This window comes from Ursus maritimus (assembly GCF_017311325.1).
Source record: "Ursus maritimus isolate PB19 chromosome X unlocalized genomic scaffold, ASM1731132v1 scaffold_X1, whole genome shotgun sequence".
NCBI lineage: Eukaryota > Metazoa > Chordata > Mammalia > Carnivora > Ursidae > Ursus > Ursus maritimus.
Genome location: NW_024423319.1, coordinates 83,805,759 through 83,825,303, shown reverse-complemented (window position 1 = coordinate 83,825,303; position 19,545 = coordinate 83,805,759). Strand labels below are relative to the sequence as shown.

The window sequence follows — 19,545 nt, the reverse complement described above, 5'->3', positions numbered from 1 at the left end:
ACCCCTGGGGACACTTTTATTGGTTCCTTGGTATCTCTGCTCATTCCCTGCTCCCTGACATCTAATGAAACAAACCAAAAACCTAACAAATAAATAAGTGAATAAATAGCATTCAACAGGGTCTTGGTCATTTCCATCTCTCCTTGAAAAGGGGCAGAGGTCTGTAGTTGGGAAGGAAGAGACAAGTGGAGAAACGTGCCCCATAGAGCCCAGAATCTTTCATCTAGAAATTCCCACACACTGGCTGGGCAACAGGCCACCTGCAGAAAGACTGGGGAGGACCACATTGTTGTGGCCCCAAACTGTGGGTCTGTGATTGATATGATGGAGCAGAGCCTAAACATTTCCATAGGTGGAAGGGCACTAAGGTTAGGCAGCAATTCATTTACCATTCAGCGCCTTCATACCTTTGACCAAAATATAATTTCAGTGACTTGGACAAAAATATTTAAGTGCAGGAATTTTACCACAGGAGTGTTAATCACAACAGCAAACCTGAAACACCCTAAATGCACATACAGTGGATTGGTTAAATGAATTCAAGTTTATCCAAAGGACAGAATGCTGTCGTTATGTGTATATGAAGAAAAAATACTGAATGCCCGGAAAATCATGTCAAGCTGTAAAATTAAAAAGGAGGCAACCAAATACTGTAATTCCATTTTGAAACTTGAGCTATAGAATGTATATGTGTATGGTATGTATGCAGACCCACAGCCTCACACATATACCCACATACATGCACGCATGCGCATACGAAGAAAAAAATCAACTGAAAGGAAAGGAAATATAGCTAAATGTTAACAGTAGTTAACTCCGGGTAATGCTGGAATTACAAGTAATGTCTTATTCTCTTCTATTTGTTTACCTGCATTTTCTAACATTTTATTGTGAAATAATGAAATTATGAAAGAATAAAAACCAAAATAATTTTTTAAAGTTTAATATCCTAATGTCCATGTGACCCTGAGCCCCTGTGACAAGAAGCCTGTTCCAGAAGTGACAGCTTCCACAGGAAGGTCTGAAGAAGGTAGCTGTCGGGCAGGGTCTGGTTCTCTCATCATCTTCCCCTGTTTACAGATTCTCAAGAGGAACTTTTATTTTATTTATTTTATTTTTTAAAGATTTTATTTCTTTATTTGAGAGAGAGAGAGAAAGAGCATGAGCTGGGGCAGGGAGGGGCAGAGGGAGAGGGAGAGAGACAGGGAGAAGCGGACTCCCTACTGAGCAGGGAGTCAGACACGGGGCTCGATCCCAAGACCTGGAGATCATGACTTGAGCTGAAGGCAGATGCCCAATAGACTGAGCCACCCAGGTACCCAAAGGGAACTTTGAGTGGGCAACTTGGTCTTGGCTGTTGCGGTGAGGGTGGAGGGCACATTCAGGAGACGTGGTTCCACTCCAAGCTCATACTCACAATCTAAGAGACCTGGGCCTTCTCAGCCCATTTTATCACCTTTGAAAGGAGGAAGAACCTGAAGGACCCTGGAGACTGTTGTTGCCCTAGTACCCTGCCATCCTCTCAGTTCCAGAGAAAAGGGATTTTTCTGCCCTAGATCAGGACAGAGGAGAAGTCAGCAAATCTCCAGAGACAAGGGGGAAAGGAGGCTGGGGTGCGGGGGGATCAGCTGAGCATCTGCAAAGAGCCAATGGAGATTGCAGGGCCTGTGCTGGGGGTCGGGGGTAGCATCTCCCTGGCTAGGACCCCAGATGTGGGGTGACCCTCCCATCCCCCCTTTCCTCCCTCAGCCACATCACATGTCCATTGAAACACACAGGTCTCTGGATATGGGACATCAGTCACGTGGTACTCACACAGCAGGAGGATAGTGACCTGGGAGCCTAGAATTTGCCACTTCTGTGACCCACCTGCCCCTCCCCTGAGGCCCTGGTGAAAGGTCATGGCTGTCTCCTCACGGAATGAAGTCCTGCCCCTGGAGCCCTCTCCCTCCTCACCTCACACAAGCTGCCACGTCCCTCTGCAGCCAGGACCGAGGACCACTGGGGAGAACTCCGGTTAGCTGGCATGTTCCTGCTGGGCCTCAGCTCTCGGGCTCTCTTGCTGATGACTCCGCTCTTCCCAGGAGCTTGAAGCCAGGCGGGCACCTGGGGACTCAGTCAGAGCCGCTGGGGCCGGGAGGTAGTTCCTGCAGCCTCTGCTACGGGGTCTGACCCAGGGGCTCCGCAGAGACTCCAAAAAACTCTGGAAAGCCAGTGTCCATGCGGTCAGTCATTCACCATTCACCCCACAAATGCTTCCTGGGGAGCACCAAGGGGGCAGCTCTCTGTGCTGGATACTGTGAAAAAGAGAAATTCAGTAAAACCAACACCAAGTGTTAGCATGTAATATGAAAAAAATACTCATAAGACTTGGTATAAAACAAATGAGGGCTTGAATTCCAGATCGTCTACGTTCTAGCTAGAGTCTGGGGAAATCGCCTTAGTCTGAGTTTCTTCATGTTAAAACTGAGGATGAAAACACCTGTCTCATAGGGTTGTTAGAATTAAATGATATGATGCTACCTGGAACATATTCCATTGATATTAAATATTGCTATTATTACAAGATGCAAGGCAGGTACCTCATTTAGTTTTCAAACTCATCCTGTGAACTAGGTATTCCATTATTATTATTATTCCCATTTATCATCAGATAGAGATGTTTGGAGATATTAAGAAATCTGCCCCAATATCATTCAGATTAGGGGGAAGGACAAGGACTCAAACCCAGGTATGCCTGGTTTTAGCTCCAAGGTACATTTCCTAACTACTATGCCATATGGTATTCTGTACATGGCAGGTCACAAAAAACATTATTTCCATTTCCTGCTGCCCTTAAAGTGGTCTGGCTAGGGGTGATCATGTCACATGTGCATAAACTGAGCTTCTGTATAATTCCGTGTATGTTGTGGGCAACTTAGAGAGCCCACCCTCTTCTGCCATAGACGAAAACATAAACTCATTGCCTCCCTCCCCCAGCTCCCATCTGGGCACTGAAAACCAGCATGTCTGTACAGGCTCCTAAATCAGTAACCCACACTGCTTGACAAAACCGTGTCCCAGATGGTACCATCAACTGGTTTCCACAGGCTCCCCAAATAATCACCAACACAGGCAATACACCCTCAGTAGAAAACCAACCACTGATCCACTCAATGCCCTTCGGGGGTCAAACTGACCTCCTATAGGACCCCATAACTCACAGCCCATATATAGAATTAGTGACTCCCATGGAACCTTCAATAATATACTAAATCACACAGTCCCGCATTTACCGATATCCACGGGTCTCAATCAATGACTCGCATAGGGCCACCAAAATTGACTCCCCAAAACTTGTAATCCCAGGCTTGCAAGCAATCATTCGCCACCTCAGTATTCCAATCAATAACTCTCGTGGGCTAATCAATGACTTCAGATACTTACATCTCCAACTCTTCTAAAACCTCAAGAATTTCCCGAGACTGTCACTCACTGCCCCATTGTGAACCACATTTATAGGCTTTAGATTATCTAATTCTACTGGCCCCTACCTCATTGATCCTTCCCCACAGAAATCCCCCCAATTCTTGACTCCCAGAGGAAACAAATCAACCCCCAATCTGATTTGGCCTTGAATGTAAAGGATAAAAAGAAAATCTACAACACTTCCGGGCAGAAATAACATGTTATTTACAATGGAAAGGGCTCACAATGGCACTAGACTTTTTGTTTGCAATGACAGGAATCATATTAGAAGAAAATATCTACAAATTACTGACAGAAAAGGGCTGAGATTCAAGAATTTAAAACCCATCCTAGTTTGATACTATTCTTCTGTCAGAGCAAAAGACAATTTTAGACATAAAAGCATTTAAATGCCACCATTCCTAGCTCAGGAGAATACTCAAGGGAATAGCCTAAGAAATTATAAATTTAATAGCAACAGAAACTTCAAAATCAGAGGAAAGCAGTCTTGAGAAATGGTTCTTGTAATATATAGTTATATCTGAATAAAGAAAAATAATGTAACTTGGCATATGGAATAAATAAGATTATTACTAAGTGGAAAATTTAAAAAACCCTGGAAAAATCTACTGAGCAAAATGAGGACGGGAAGGCAAATCACGCACCTCTACTCCTAGATCCAAATGTGATTACAACATTATTGGATCTAGTAACAGAGAATATATAGACAATTAGATTTGTAAGGAAGAAATTGATAAAAATAATCAGAATTCCTAGCTATCAGAATTCCAAGATAATAAGAACCCAGAGGGGAATGAGAAATGTGACCAAACCAGAAAAAATAGGAAAAGGGAAAGAGTGGAAATATCAACTGAGCAAAATAAATAGTGAACATAAAATAAAAGAAGGCACGAAATTTAATGTTATAATTCAACTAAATTGAATGAGCTGAATCCTGCCATAAAAGATAAAGACAATGGGATTGGTTTACAAAACAAAACAAAACACAGGTGCCACATATCTAAAACAAAAAGACGAAGATGTGAAATGAAGCGTTGGACAGAAACATGCCATGCTATTTATCCCTCTTTCTGTTATGGTTGGCACGTGTTATGTCTTAGGAAAACCTTGCCTACCTCAGGGTCATAAAGATGTTTAATGTTTTCTTCTAAATTTGTATTGTTCTGTCTTTTACATTTAGATTTATAGCCCACCTTCTTGGGAAGGATTTTGGTGTGTCATATGCGTTCGGGTCAAGATTCACTTCTTCCAGGGCGCCTGGGTGGCTCAGTCAGTTAAGCATCTGCCTTTGGCTCAGGTTATGATCCTGGGGTCCTGGGATTGAGCCCCAGGCCAGGTCCGGCTCCCTGCTCAGCGGGGAGTCTGCTTCTCCCTTTCCCTCCGCTGCTCCCCTTGCTTGTGCGCTCTCTCTCTTTCTCTCCCTGTCAAATAAATAAAATCTTTTTTTAAAAAAGATTCATTTCTTCCATATGGATATTAAGGTGATCCAGCATGACTTACTGAAAAGACTATCCTTTCTCAACTGCTCTGCAGTGTTGCTTTGTGACCGTCTATGTGGAGGTTCATTCCTGGATTCTGTGTTTCGATTGGTCTATTTGCCTATTCGTGGACCAGTACTACAATGTCTTAATTAATGTGCTTCATATCAAGTTTTTTTTTTTATTTTAAAGATTTTATTTATTTATGTGACAGAGAGACAGCCAGCGTGAGAGGGAACACAGCAGGGGGAGTGGGAGAGGAAGAAGCAGGCTCACAGCGGAGGAGCCTGATGTGGGGCTCGATCCCAGAACGCCGGGATCACGCCCTGAGCCGAAGGCAGACGCTTTAACGACTGCGCTACCCAGGCGCCCCAATATCAAGTTTTGATATCTGGTAGAATAAAAGGTTATTGAACTGGACTACGGTGAAATTAAAGACCTTGGTTCATCAGAAGACAAAATTAAGAGTGAAAAAGGCAAATCCCACAGTGGGAGAAGATGACTGTAATCCTGGTATCTGACAAATAATTCATATCTCAAATATATCAACAATTCCTAGAAATCAATAGGAGCAATAGGAAAAGAGCAAAGGGAACAGGCACTCCCCAAAGAAGACATGCCAAGTGGCAAATAAGCGCAGGAAAGACGCTCAACTTCATGAGTTAGCAAGGAAATATAAATTAAACTACAATCAGATAATCCTTCATACCCACCAGAAATGGCTAAAAATGGAAAAGACGGAAAATAACCAAGAGAGCTGGTGAGGATATGAGCAATGGAAACTCATAAATTGTTTTTGAGGAGCATAAAATAGTATAAACACTTTGTAAAACTGTTTGGTGTTATCTATGAAAGCTCAAGACAGGGGCGCTTGGGTGGCTCAGTCGGTTAAGTGGCTGCCTTCAGCTCAAGTCATGATCTCAGGGTCCCGGGATCGAGCCCCATGTCGGGCTCCCCGCTCAGCCGTGAGTCTGTTTCTCCCTCTCCCTCTCCCCCTCTTCCTGCTCGTGTGCTCTCTCTCTCTCTCAAATAAGTAAAATCTTAAAAAAAAAAAAGAGGGCACCTGGGTGGCTCAGCTGTTAAGCATCTGCCTCAGCTCAGGTCATGATCCCAGGGTCCTGGGATCGAGCCCCGCATAGGACTCCCTGCTCGGCGGGAAGCCTGCTTCTCCCTCTCACACTCCCCTTGCTTGTGTTCCCTCTTTCGCTGTCTCTCTCTGTAAAATAAATAAATAAAATCTTAAAAAAAAAAAAAGAAAGAAAAGAAAGCTGAACACATGCACTAGCCTATGACCCAGCTACTCCACTCCCAGGAATACACTCAAGAGAACTGTGAACATGTGCTGACTGAAAGACAAGTATGATGATGTTCAGAGTGGCTTTATTCAAAACTGAAAATTATGCAAATGACCATCAACATCAGAATGGATAAACAAGTTGTCCTATATTCAAACAAGACGTACTATACAGTAACAAGAATGAACAAATTACTACGCGCAACATGCATGGATCTCATCTCATGAATACTACATTGGCCAAAGAAGCCAGACTCAAAAGAGCAATGAATCAATACTGTATGATTATGTTCATATAAATTTCAAAAACATGGAAAACGAAATCTATGCTGTTAGAAGTGAGGCTGTTGGTACCCCCTGGGAGGAGGTTAGTGATTGGAAAGGAATACAAGGGGTATTTCATGGGTGCTAGTGATATTCTATTTCTAAAGCTAGGTAGTGGTTGTACATGTTTACTCAGTCTGTTAAAAAATCATCAAGCTAAATACATAATCTGTGCAGTTTTGGGTGTTATGTCATAACTAAATAAAGATTTAAAAAAGATACAATACACCAGGCAAATTTAAGAAAACGAAAGCACATCCAGAAATATAATTATTGAGGTGGAAATTAAGCCCAAAGTGCTCAATGGATTAACAAAAGGGTCCATTTTTATTTTATTTCTTATTTTTTTATTTTTAAATTCTATTATTATTTTTTTAATTTTTATTTTTTTAAAGATTTGATTGATTTATTTATTTGAAAGAGAGAGAGGGAGGGAGCCCATGCAGGGGGAGGGGCAGAGGGAGAGGGAGAAGTAGGCTCCCTGCCGAGCAGGGAGCCCGATGTGGGGCTCGATCCCAAACCCTGGGATCATGACCTGAGCCGAAGGCAGACGCTTAACTGACTGAGCCACCCAGGCGCCCCCAAAGGGATCCATTTTTAATAACAAAATATACAATAAAGAAGTACATAAACCTTTGTATAAATCTTTAGGGCCATTCAATATACACAATAAAACCAACATAAATGCATGAAACCACACGAAGTCTTCAAAATCATAATTACAGGGACTTCCTCTTCTGGGGATGGAGTAGATATTAGTTTACCTATTCTTTCTGCTAAATACAACTAAAAAGTGTGGACATTAGATATAACACATAGGAAGATTCTGAAAGGTGGAACGAAGAGGGCAGACTGGCTAGGGATCCTGAGACCCCAAAAATGACGTGGCAGAGTTCTCTGGGTTTTCTTTTAGCCTCATATATCCTAGACTTGGTGCTGGAGAAGCCAGCAACCTCGAAAGGCCAATGGGTACAGACAAAAACTGCCCCAAGAAAAGCCTGCTCTCTCTAGTCAAAGGACCAGGAAAGAGGCAGTCTACCAAGACAGAAAACTTTTAGACGGTGATGGCTCTACTCAGGCCAAACACCACAAAAAAAAAAAAAAAAAAACACGGGGGTTCCACTACCATTACTAACAGCAAAGGCCAAGTGGAGAGCCTAGACTTCCACCCATGACAAACTATAAGAAGGCACCCCCAAACCCTAACCCTCTACCCCCTGCCCACTGCCCAGGTGGTATCAGAGAAAGCCCATTAGGGTGCCAGATATTTCTTCCTTGCTAGGCAGTAACAGCTGCCTCCTTCTCCCCTGCCCTTTGGTGATAGTGGAGACAATGTGGGGAGTCTGGGCTTCCATCCTCACCCAGAGATAACAGTGTCCTTCCTCCTCCCCACTAAGTGATGTCAGAGAAGGCCTACTGGAGCTCTCACCAGGGCTCAGCAGTAACAAGGGCACTTGTGCCAATAGTGTCAATGGACATCCAATGGGAAGCCAGGACAAGGTACCTACCTCCCAGTCAGGGTGGTATCAGCAGAGGCCTAGTGAGAAGCATGAATTGCTACCCCCATCAGGCAATAAAAAGGAGCCCACCCCGGGGTACCTGGATAGTTCAGTAGGTTAAGTGTCTGACTCTTGATTTTGGCTCAGATCATGATCTCAGGGTTGTGAGACTGACCCCCGTGATGGGCTCCAAGATGGGCATGGAGCCTGCTTAAGATTCTCTCTCTCCCTCTCCCTCAGCTCCTTCCCCTGCCATTAAAAAAAAAAAAGGAGCCCCCCCCCCCCAAGAGGCCAAGTGGAGAACCTGGACTTCCATCCCCACCTAGCAGTAATGAATGAGGTGACATCTCCCTTTACCAAATGGACCTCTGTCAAGGGAGGCCTGTTAAAACACGAGAGTTAAATAAATTCCAGAACCTCTTAATACCCAAATGTCCTGAACACAATGAAAAATTAGATGTCATACCAAGAACCAGGAAAATCTCAACTCAAATGAGAAAAGACACTGAGCAGATCCCAACACTAAGATAACACAGATGTTGGAATTATCTGACAAGGATTTTCTTTTTTTAAATATAATTTTATTTTATTTAAAGATTTACTTATTTATTTGAGGGGGGAGGGGCAGAGGGAGAGAGAATCCCAAGCAGACTCCCCACTGAGCACAGAGCCCGATGCAGGGCTCGATCCCATGACCCTGAGATCATGACCCCAGCCAAAATCAAGAGTCTGACGCCCAGGTGACTGAGCCACCCATGCGCCCCATCTGACAAGGATTTTAGAGCAGCCATCATAAACATGCTTCATTGGGCAATTATGAAAAATGCTTATTAACACAAATGAGACAATAGAAAATCCCAGCAAAGAAATACAGGCATACCTCATTTTATTGTGTTTCCCAGATAGTGAAGCTTTTACAAATTGAAGATTTATGGCAACTCTGTCAAGTAAGTATCAGCACCATTTTCCCAAGAGCGTCTGCTCGCTTCATGTCTCTGTGTCACATTTTGGCAATCCTTGTAATATTTCAAACTTTTTCGTTATTATTATATTTATTATGGTGACCTGTGGTCAGTGATCTTTGATGTTACTATTGTAATTGTTCTGGGGCACCACAAACCACACCCGTGTAACCAGCCACAGCAATCCCTTAAGCCAAAGCCTAATCCAGATAAGGCCCTAACTCTCTTCAGTTCTCTGAAGGCTGAGAGTGAGGAAACTGCAGAAGGAAAGTTTGAAGCTAGCAGAGGTTGGTTCACGAGTTTTTTTTTTTTAAGATTCTATTTATTCATTTGAGAGAGAGACAGAAAGAGAGCATGAGCGCGGGGGAGGGGGGAGGCAGAGGGAGAAGCAGACTCCCCACTGAGCAGGGAGCCCGAGGCAGGGGGGCCCCATCCTGGGACCCCGGGATCATGACCTGAGCCAAAGGCAGACACTTAACTGAGCCACCCAGGCGCCCTGTTGGTTCGTGAATTTTAAGGAAAGAAGCCGTCTCCATAACATAAGAGTGTAAGGTGAAGCTGCAAGTGCTGGTATGGAAGGTGCAGCCAATTATCCAGAAGGTTCAGCTCAGATAATTAATGAAGGCGGTTACCCTAAACAACAGATTTTCAACATAGACGAAACAGCCTTCTATTGGAAGAAGATGCCACTATGACCAGAAGGAAATGGCACAACATTTTTCAAGTGCTGAAAGAAAAGAATTGTTAGCCTAGAATCCTAAACCCATAGAAAAGATCCTTCGGGGATCGAAGAGCTGTCAAGACATTTTCAGATGAAGGAAAACTAAGAATTTGTTATCAGCAGACCTACCGTAAAAGAATGGCTACAGGAGTTTCTCTGACCAGAAACGCAATGATAAAAGAAGGAATCTTGGAACATCAGTAAGGAAGAAAGAACATGGAAAGAGCGAAAATATAGGTAAATATAATATGCTTTCCTTCTCCTAAGTTTTCTAAATTACGATTGACAGTTGAAGTGAAAATTTTCCAGCATCTCATGTGGTGCTCAATGCATGTAAAGGAAATATTAAAGACAATTTTATTATAAATAGGGGAGGATGAAGGGACATGAGATAAGTAAGGTTTCCACACTTCCCTGGAAGAGGTAAAATGATGCCAGTGGACTCTGTTATGTATATATTACATGATACATAGAATATCTGGTTAAAAAAAGCTATATAAAGAGATCCCCCTGAAAACACTAGACAATCAAAACAGAATTCTTTAAAATGTCCAAATACCCCCAAAGAAGGGAAAAGAGAGAGAGAGAGAGAGAGAAACAGAGAGAACAAACAGAAAACACCAAATATGACAGACTTAAACCTTAACATATAAATAATTACAGAAAGTGTAAATGGTATAAATGCACCAATTGTAGACAGAAATTAGCAGATTCTATTTCGAAAATCATGACCCAGCTATATACTGTCTACAAGAAACGTGCTTCAAATATAATGATATATGTAGGTTGAAAGTAAAAGGATAGAGTAGACTTCAGAGTAAAGAAAATTACCAGGGACAGACAGGGACATTACATAATGATAAAAGGGTCAGTCCACCAAGAAGACATAGCAGTTTTTAAATGTGTATGCATCATGCAAAAGAATTGCAAAATATATGAAGAAAATCTTGATAAAACTGAAAGGGGAAATAGACAAAATCACAATTACAGTTGGAGACTTCGATACGCGTCCTTCAACAACTGAAAGAACAATTAGGCAGAAAATCAGCAAGGTTATAAAAGAATTCATGAACATCACTAACCAACAGGATCTAAGCAACACTTATAGAACTTTCCACCCAAAAGTAGCAGAATACACATTCTTTTTAAGTGCCCACAGAAAATATGTCATATAGACCATATCCTAGACCATATAACAAACCTCAACAAATGTAGAAGAATTAAAATCATACATAGTATGTTCTCTGACCACAATGGAATGAAACTAGTAATCAAAACAAAGAGGTAACAGGAAAATCCCCAAACACTTAGAAACTAAACAACATACTTCTAAATAATCCACAGCTCAAAGAGGAAGTCTCAAGGGAAATTAAAAAAAAAAAAAAGAAAATCAGGATGACAGTATATATATATTATTTTAATATTTGCTTTTTAAACTTGTCAGCATGCTAAGAATATTTTCCATGTCATTAATTATTTTCCCACAACATGACTTTTATTAGTTGTTGTATAAACATAAGATGATTTATTTAACCAATTTCTCATTGTTTGACATTTTGCTTGTTTCCTTTGGGAGGTATTATAAATAATACCACAATAAATATGATTGCACATAAAAAAAATACACCGAACTGAATAAAAATTAAAATACAACATATCAAAATTTGTAGGCTACAGTCTCAGGCACATAATCTTTTAAACTGCCCCCCTGGACCATATAAGAATGGACCTTGGGCCTGGAACACTTCCTTACCAAGAGACAAAGAGCCCACACAGCCTGTGTGGGGCTACTGCCTTTGTGTGGGAGTATCTTTCCCTATTTTGAACTCAGTGTGTGCTGTTTTGTTCTGCGGAAGTTTGTACATCAATGGCTCTTAGGCCTGCCCCTCGCTTTCAGTATTTCAGACTCCATGGGGGAGTGAGTGGGGTCCTTTCACTGCACTGTGAGAGGGGTGTGAACAGTATCTTAGTTTAGTTTAATTTAGACTTCTTTGCTAACTAATGGAGTGAAGGATCTTCTCCTGTGCTTACCTGCCATTTGGCTGCCAGGAGACCCGCTAGCTATGAGGAAAGGATGCGTACTACAGATGCTGATCTTGCTCTGTCTCTTCTCTATGCAGGTAAAGCTTTGTTGCATTCAGTGTCTCACTGTGGCTGTGTTTTCCTTGGCGACTCTGATACCAAGGTGCAGTGGGCAGAAGTGTTTGGAGTCCTCCCCTGGGATTTGATAACCAGTGCACAATAAAAGCGGTGCTATAAGGAGAATTTATGGCACTAATGTTTACAAGTGAAAGGAAGAGAGCCTCAAAGCAATAATCTAAACTCTCGTCTCAAGAAATTAGAAAAGAAGGGGCGCCTGGCTGGCTCAGTCAGTGGAGCATGTGACTCTTGATCTCGGGGTTTTAAGTTTGAGCCCCACATTGGGTGTAGAGATTACTTCAAATAAAATATTAAAAAAAAAGAAATTAGAAAAGAAGAACAAAATAAACCCAAAGCCAGCAGAAGGAAATAATAAAAGTAGGAGCAGAAATCAATGAAATTGGAGGTGCCTGGGTGGCTCAGTCGGTTAAGCATCTGCCTTTGGCTCAGGTCATGAACCCAGGGTCCTGGGATCGAGTCCCGCATCGGGCTCCCTGCTCAGTGGGGAGCCTGCTTCTCCCTCTCTCTCTCTCTTGCTCTTGTTTTCTCTCAAGTAAATAGATAAAATCTATCCTGGGATTGAGCCTGCTTCTCTTTCTCCCTCTGCCTGCCGCTCTGCTGGCTACTTCTCTTTCTCTCCCTCTTTCTAATAAATAAATAAAATCTTAAAAAAAAGAAATCAATGAAATTGCAAACAGAGAAACAGCAGAAAAAAACAATGAAACAAAGGGCTGGTTTTCCAACAAGAATAATAAAATAAACAAATCTCTAGTAATACTGACAAAGAAAAAATCAAAGATACAAATGATTAATATCAGGACTGAAACAGAGGCTATCCCTATAGACCCTGCAGACATCAAAAGAATAATAAAGGAATACAATAATAAATTTGACAACTTAGATGAAATGGACCAATTCCTCGAGAAGTACAAACGACCACAACTCTTCCAGTATGTAACAGCTCATTTGAATAGCCTCATAACGATTAAAGAAATTCATTTTGCAATTGAAAAGACAACTCTTGAAATAAAAATCTCTAGGCCAAATGGTTTCACTGGAGACTTCCACCAACTTTTCAAGAAGAATGAACACCAATCCCACACTATGTCTTCCAGAAAACAGAAAAGGGAATTCTTCCTAACACATTCCCTAAAGCCTGATACCAAAAGCAGACAAAGAGTACAAAAAAATACATCGTTGATGTACTAATGTTTTCCCACTGGTTTATACGTGGTTTGCATAGCAAATTTTGCACATTTTGTCATCACCTGTTTTTGAAAATAGGATGTTTCTTGATGAATTATTCTATCACCTAACCAAAAAAGTATAAAAAAACCCCTACAAGCCAATATCTTTTATAAGCATAGGTGCAAAGATTCTTAACAAAATATTAGCAAATATAATTCAGCAATATATGAAGAGAATAATACACCATGACCAAGTGGGGTTTATTCTAGGAATGCAAGACTAGTTCAATATTTGAAAATCAATCAGTGTAATCTACCATATTAACAGGCCACAGAAGAAAAAAAATCACATGATAATATCAGTTGATGCAGAAAAAGGTTTTGGCAAAATCCAACACCCATTCATGATTTTAAAAAAACCTCTTAGAAAACCTGGAATAAAGGTTAACTTTGTCAACTTGCTAAAAATGAGATCTACAAAAAACTATAACTAACTTCATACTTAATAGTGAGAGACTGAATGTTTGCCCCCTAATATCAAGAACAACACAAGGATGTCGACTATCACCACTCTTATTCAATATAGCAATGAAAATTCTAGCCAGTGCAACGAGGCAAGAAAAAAGAACAAAAGGCATAGAGATTGAAAAGGAAGAAATAAAACTGACCCTACTTGCAGGTAACATCATGGTCCAGATAGAAAATCCCTAGGACCCTACAAAAAAACTTTTAGAAGAAGGGGTGCCTTGGTGGCTCAGTTGGTTAAGCATCTGCCTTCAGCTCAGGTCATGATACCCAGGGTCCTGAGATTGAGCCCCACATCAGACTCTCAGCAGCGAGCCTGCTTCTCTCTCTCCCTCTGCCTCTTCCCCAGCTTGTGTTCTCTCTCTCTCTCTTGCTCTTGCTCACTCTCTCTCTCTCTCAAATAAATAAATAAAATCTTAAAAAAAAAACTTCTAGAAGTAATAAGTGACTTCAGCAAGGTTACGGGACACAAGAACAACACACAAAAATCAGCTGTATTTTTATATACTACAAATGAACAATGAAACAAGTTAAAAACAAAACACTTTACATCACTCAGAAAGTATATATTTAGGTGTAAATGTACCGAAATATGTACAAGGGCTTGCATGCTGAAAACTAGAGAATGTTGATGAAAGAAGTCAACAAAGAGCTAAATAAATGGAGACAGATACTGTGTTTATGGTTGGGTAGCCTCAACGCCGTAAAAATATAAATTCTTCACAAGCTGATATACAGGCTTAATATAATCCTATTAAAATCTCGGCAAGAATTTTTTGTATATATAGGCAAATTTATTCTTAAATTTATGTGGAAGGACAAAGAATCTACAATAGCTAGAACAATTCTGACAAAGAATAAAATGGGAGAAATCAATCTACTTGTTTTCAAGGCTTTTTATTTAATTACAGGAATCAAGACAATGTGGTACTGATGAAGGGATGGACACATAGATCAATGAAACAGAAGAGAGGGCCCAGAAATAGCCCCACACAAGTACAGCCAACTACTGCTTTTTTTTACAAAGGTACAAAAACTATTCAATGGATGAAGGAAAGTCTTTTCAACAAATGATGCTGGAGTAATTGGATCATTCATAAGGAAAAAACAAAATGAATCTCAATCTAAGTGACACACTTCATAAAAAATTAACCTGAAATGGATCACAGATTCAAATGTAGAATGTAAAACTATAAAACGGTGAGAAGACTACATGGGAGAAAATCATCAGAACTTAGGGCTTAGTAACAATTCTTAGATATGACACCAGAAACATGATCAATAGAAGAAAAAATACGTATCTTTGACTTCAACAGATTAAAAACTGTAGTTCTGCAAAAGACACTGTTAGGAGGATGAAATGAAAAGCTAGAGACTGTGAGAAAGTATCTGACAAAGACTCATAAGTATAACATATAACGAACTCTCAAAAATCAACATTGAAGAAACAAACAATCCAATTAGAGAATGGGCAAAAGACATGAAGAGACGTTTCACCAAAGAGGATATACGGAGGGCAAATAAGTACATGAGAATATGTTCAACATCCATAGACAAGCATATTCTAGAATTTATATGGAAAGGCACAGATCCTAGAATAGCTAAAGCAGTCTTAACAAAGAAGAATAAAATGGAGTGAACAAAATAATTTAACTAAGCATTATGAGCAGCTCTACGAGAACATAAAATCCCCAGCAAACACAAACTACCAAAATTAATCCCCCCGAAAGTAGAAATCTATTAAGACCAATAATCAGAGAAAATAAAATGATTACAATTTACCATTTTAAAGATTTCTATTTATTTATTTATTTGAGGGCGAGCACGAGCAGGGGGGAAGCGCAGAGGGCGAGGGACATGCAGACTCCCTGCTAAGCGAGGAGCCCGATGCAGGGTTTGATCCCACGACCCTGAGATCACGCCCTAAGCCAAAATCAAGAGTCAGACGCTTAACTGACTGAGCCAGCCAGCACTCCTACAGTTAACTGAATTTAGATAAGCATTCCAATATAATTCCATGGCATCAAAAGCACAAGAAACAAAAGAAAAAAATAGATAAATTGGACTTCATCGAAATTACAAACTTTTGTGCTACAAAGTCAACCACCAAGAAAGTGAAAAGATACCCACGAAATCGGAGAAAATAAATGCAAATCACATATCTGACAAGGGACTTGTATCCAGAACATATCAAGAACACTTACAACTTAATGATAAAAAATCAAATCACTCAATTAATGATAAGCTAAGGATTTGAACTGATATTCCTCCAGAGAAGATACACAAATGGCCAACGAGCACATTGTCAGTGAGTTCGGGCTGCTAATAAACTACCACAGACTGATGGTTTAAACAACAAACGTGGGGCGCCTGGGTGGCACAGTCGTTAAGCGTCTGCCTTCGGCTCAGGGCGTGATCCCAACAATCTGGGATCGAGCCCCACATGAGGCTTCTCCGCTAGAAGCCTGCTTCTTCCTCTCCCACTCCCCCTGCTTGTGTTCCCTCTCTCGCTGGCTGTCTCTCTCTGTCAAAATAAATAAATAAAATCTTTAAAAAAAAAAAATAAACGACAAACGTTTCTTTCTCACAGTGCTGGAGGCTGGAAGTCCAAGATCAAAGCACCAGCAGATCTGGAGTCCAGCGAGAACCTGCTTCTTGGATCACATCTCGCTGTGTTCTCACATGGCAAAAAGGGGAAAAGGACTCTCGGGGGTCCCTTTCATAAGGGTACTAATCCCATTCATGAGGGCTCCAACCTCGTGACCTCATCACCTCTCAAAGACCTCACCTCCTCATACCATCACACTGCGAATTAGGATTTCAACCTATGAATTTGGCAGGAGACCTAAACATTCAGTCCATTGCATACATGAAAAGATATTCAATATCAGCAGTCATTAGAGAAATAGAAATCAAAACCACAATGAGATACCACTTCCCACCCACTAGGATGGCTAGAATTAAAAAAGGCAGTAACAAGTGTTGGTGGGGATGTGACTAATTGGAACCTACATACCTTCCTGGTGGGATGGAAAATGGCACAGCCATTTTGAAAAAAGGTTTGGCAGTTCTTCCAAGTGTTAAACATAGAGGTACCATATGATCTAGCAATTCCACTCCCAAGGGAAATGAAAATAGATGTCCACGCAAAAACGTGGACACAAATGTTCACAGCAGCATTATTCATAGTAGTTAAAAGTGGAAACAACCCAAATGCCCCTCAACTGATGAATGGAAAAAAACCAAATGTGGTATATCCTTACAAAAGAATATTATTCAGTAATAAAAAAGGAATAAAGTACGGATACATGCCATAGCATGCACGGATGAATCTTGACAACATTATGGTAAGTGAGAGAAGAGAGTCACAAAAGACCACCTTTTGTATGATTCCATTTATATGAAAAGCCTAGAACAGTTAAATCTACAGAGACAGAAAGTGGTTGCCTGCAGCAGGGGGATACAGAATGGGAATGACGAATGAGTACCATGTTTCCTTCTGAGGTTATAGAATGTTCTAAAATTAGATGGTGGTGGTGGTTGCACAACTCTCATGAATATACTTAAAACTACCGAATTGTAAGCTTTGAATGGGTAGTTTACCGTAAGTTTATGGTAGATGAATTATATCAATACATCTGTTAGGAAAAAAATCATGTAGCTAGGAAGTGGCCATGCAGGATTTCAAACCCAGTCTCTTGACAAGGGGAAGGTACTCAATAAACGTTTGTTGAATGAATGAATGAATGAATGAATGAATGACTTTCACTTTCAAATTAGCAACAAAATAGGGATACCCTCTATCAAGTATCATTCAACATTGTTCCAAAAGTGGTAGCTAATGCAAGAGAAGATGAGGTAATCAGAATAAATATTTGGAAGGAAGAGAGAGTATCATTGTTGATTGGATGCAATATGGTATTCTACCTAGGAAAATGAAGAGACTGTAAAAAGCAGCTAGAATTCACATGAGAATCTGATCATTGCATTGGATAAGAAATAAAATACAATAAAGAAAATAAAAATTGACAGATTTTTTTCCTTTGGAAATAGAAAAAGTATGCTTTTCACCATGGTGACAAAAAACAAATGTAAAATATCTAAGAATGCAATTTTTTTTAAAATAAAAAGGTGCTGGGTCTATAAGAAGAAAACTATAGGGGTGCCTGGGTAGCTCAGTCAGTTGAGACTCTGACTCTTGGTTTTGGCTCAGGTCATGATCTCATGGGTGGTGAGATCAAGCCCTGAGTCAGGCTCCTGGCTCAGTAGGGAGTCTGCTTGAGATTCTCTCCCTCTGCCCCTCCCCCCATTCTCATGCCCTCGCTCTCTCAAATAAATAAATAAATCTTAAAAAAAAGAAAACTATAAAATACATAGTTTTAATGGTTGTTTTGAAACAAAATAAGATGGTTTTAACATTCATATGGAAGAATAAATGCTAAAGAATATTAAAGAAAACAACCAAAAGAGAAAGAAAAAGTACAGTGAAGGGGCTAGTACTATTTGATACTAAAAGTATTTCTAAAAGTCAATACATTTTTTTGAAAGGGAGTAGATACATATATCAGAAGGAAAAAACAGAGCTCAGAAATAGAGCAATAAACACTTGGAAATTTATGTGACAAAAGTGGCATGTAGTTGAGTTAGAAAAGTGTATTCATTTAACGATTGGTGCCGGCAAATTTTCTATCCAAAGGGAAAATACAAACTTCGATCTCATCTCATACCACACACCAGAGTAAATTCCAGCTGGATTGAAATTTAATTTTAAAAATTAAAACTATAAAAATGTTAAATTTAAGGCATATATTTGTTTAAGCATGAAGTGGGGAGAACTCACTAGGCAAGACAAGATACTCAGAACCTGAAAAGGAAAAAGACAGATATCTCTAATCAGATGATTATTTTTTCTAATTATATGTAGAAACATCTTTCAAAAATCAAGATATAAAGAGAGATCAAAGGGAAAAAATCACAATAAATGACAGAAGGTTAATGTTCACAAATTAGAAAGACAAACCACCTAAAGGAAAAAAAGAGCAAAAGATATGAAAACTTTAAAAAACATATGCAAAGATATTCGACCACTAGTTGCCAGGAAAATGCATAAATAAGTAAAACAAGATACTAGATACCATTTACTTTACCAAAGTAAAAACAGGTATCATTCTGTTTGGGCCTCAGAATGGGAAAAATTAAAAAAGCAGCAATATTCAGTGTGGGAGAGGATGTTAGAGCGATTCCTTTTAGTTTTTTTATGTTTTTCTATTTTTAAAGATTCTATTTATTTATTCAAGAGAGTACTAGCACCCACCAGTGAGGGTGGTGGTATGGCGAGGGGGGGGGGCAGAGGAGAGGGAGAAGCAGATTCCCCCCCAGTGCAAAGCCCGAGTTGGGGATGTGACCCCGAGATCAAGTCCCCAACCCAAGTCAGATGCTCAACTGACTGAGCCACCCGGGTCCCCCAGAATGAGCCCTTTTAGATGTTGCTGGTGGGAGTACCAATTTTACAAAAGTTTTGGAAAATAATTTAACTTAAAGTTCAATACATACTATCCACTTTAAGGAACATCTATTTCTTCACCTAATAATCACTCAGATGACAGTCTCTGAGTGTAGTTTAGAAATCAATAACAAAAATTTCAACTTTTGGGGCACCTGGGTTGGTCAGTCGGTTAAGCGTCTGCCTTCTGCTCAGGTCATGATCCCAGGGTCCTGGGATCCAGCCCGCCTATCGGGCACCCTGCTCAGTGGGGAGCCTGCTTCTCCCTCTCCCTCTGCCTGCCGCTCCCCCTGCTTGTGCTCTCTCCCTCTCCCTGTCAAATAAATAAATAAAATCTTAAAAAATTTTTTTCAACTTCTTGGAAAATCAGAATCTCTTATTTAAATAACTACGGGGTCAGAGAGAAAACTGCAACAGAAATTAGAAAACATTTGAAGTAAACTAC

The 19,545-nt window shown here is 40.3% G+C and overlaps 1 protein-coding gene across 4 annotated transcripts in view; it reads right to left on the bottom strand.

Moving 5' to 3' along the window:
* Positions 1–19,545, bottom strand: part of ZNF41 (zinc finger protein 41) — a 45,897-nt gene that overhangs the window by 20,077 nt on the left and 6,275 nt on the right. For 3 of the 4 annotated variants that reach the window (XM_040632332.1, XM_040632334.1, XM_040632335.1), the window contains exon 2: positions 1,957–2,297. In XM_040632332.1, the coding sequence (XP_040488266.1) occupies positions 1,957–2,028 (72 nt within the window). In that variant the 5' untranslated portion in view covers positions 2,029–2,297. Of the gene's footprint in view, positions 1–1,956; positions 2,298–4,661; positions 4,813–19,545 lie in introns of those variants that run through there. The other variant, XM_040632333.1, reaches the window with a different exon arrangement.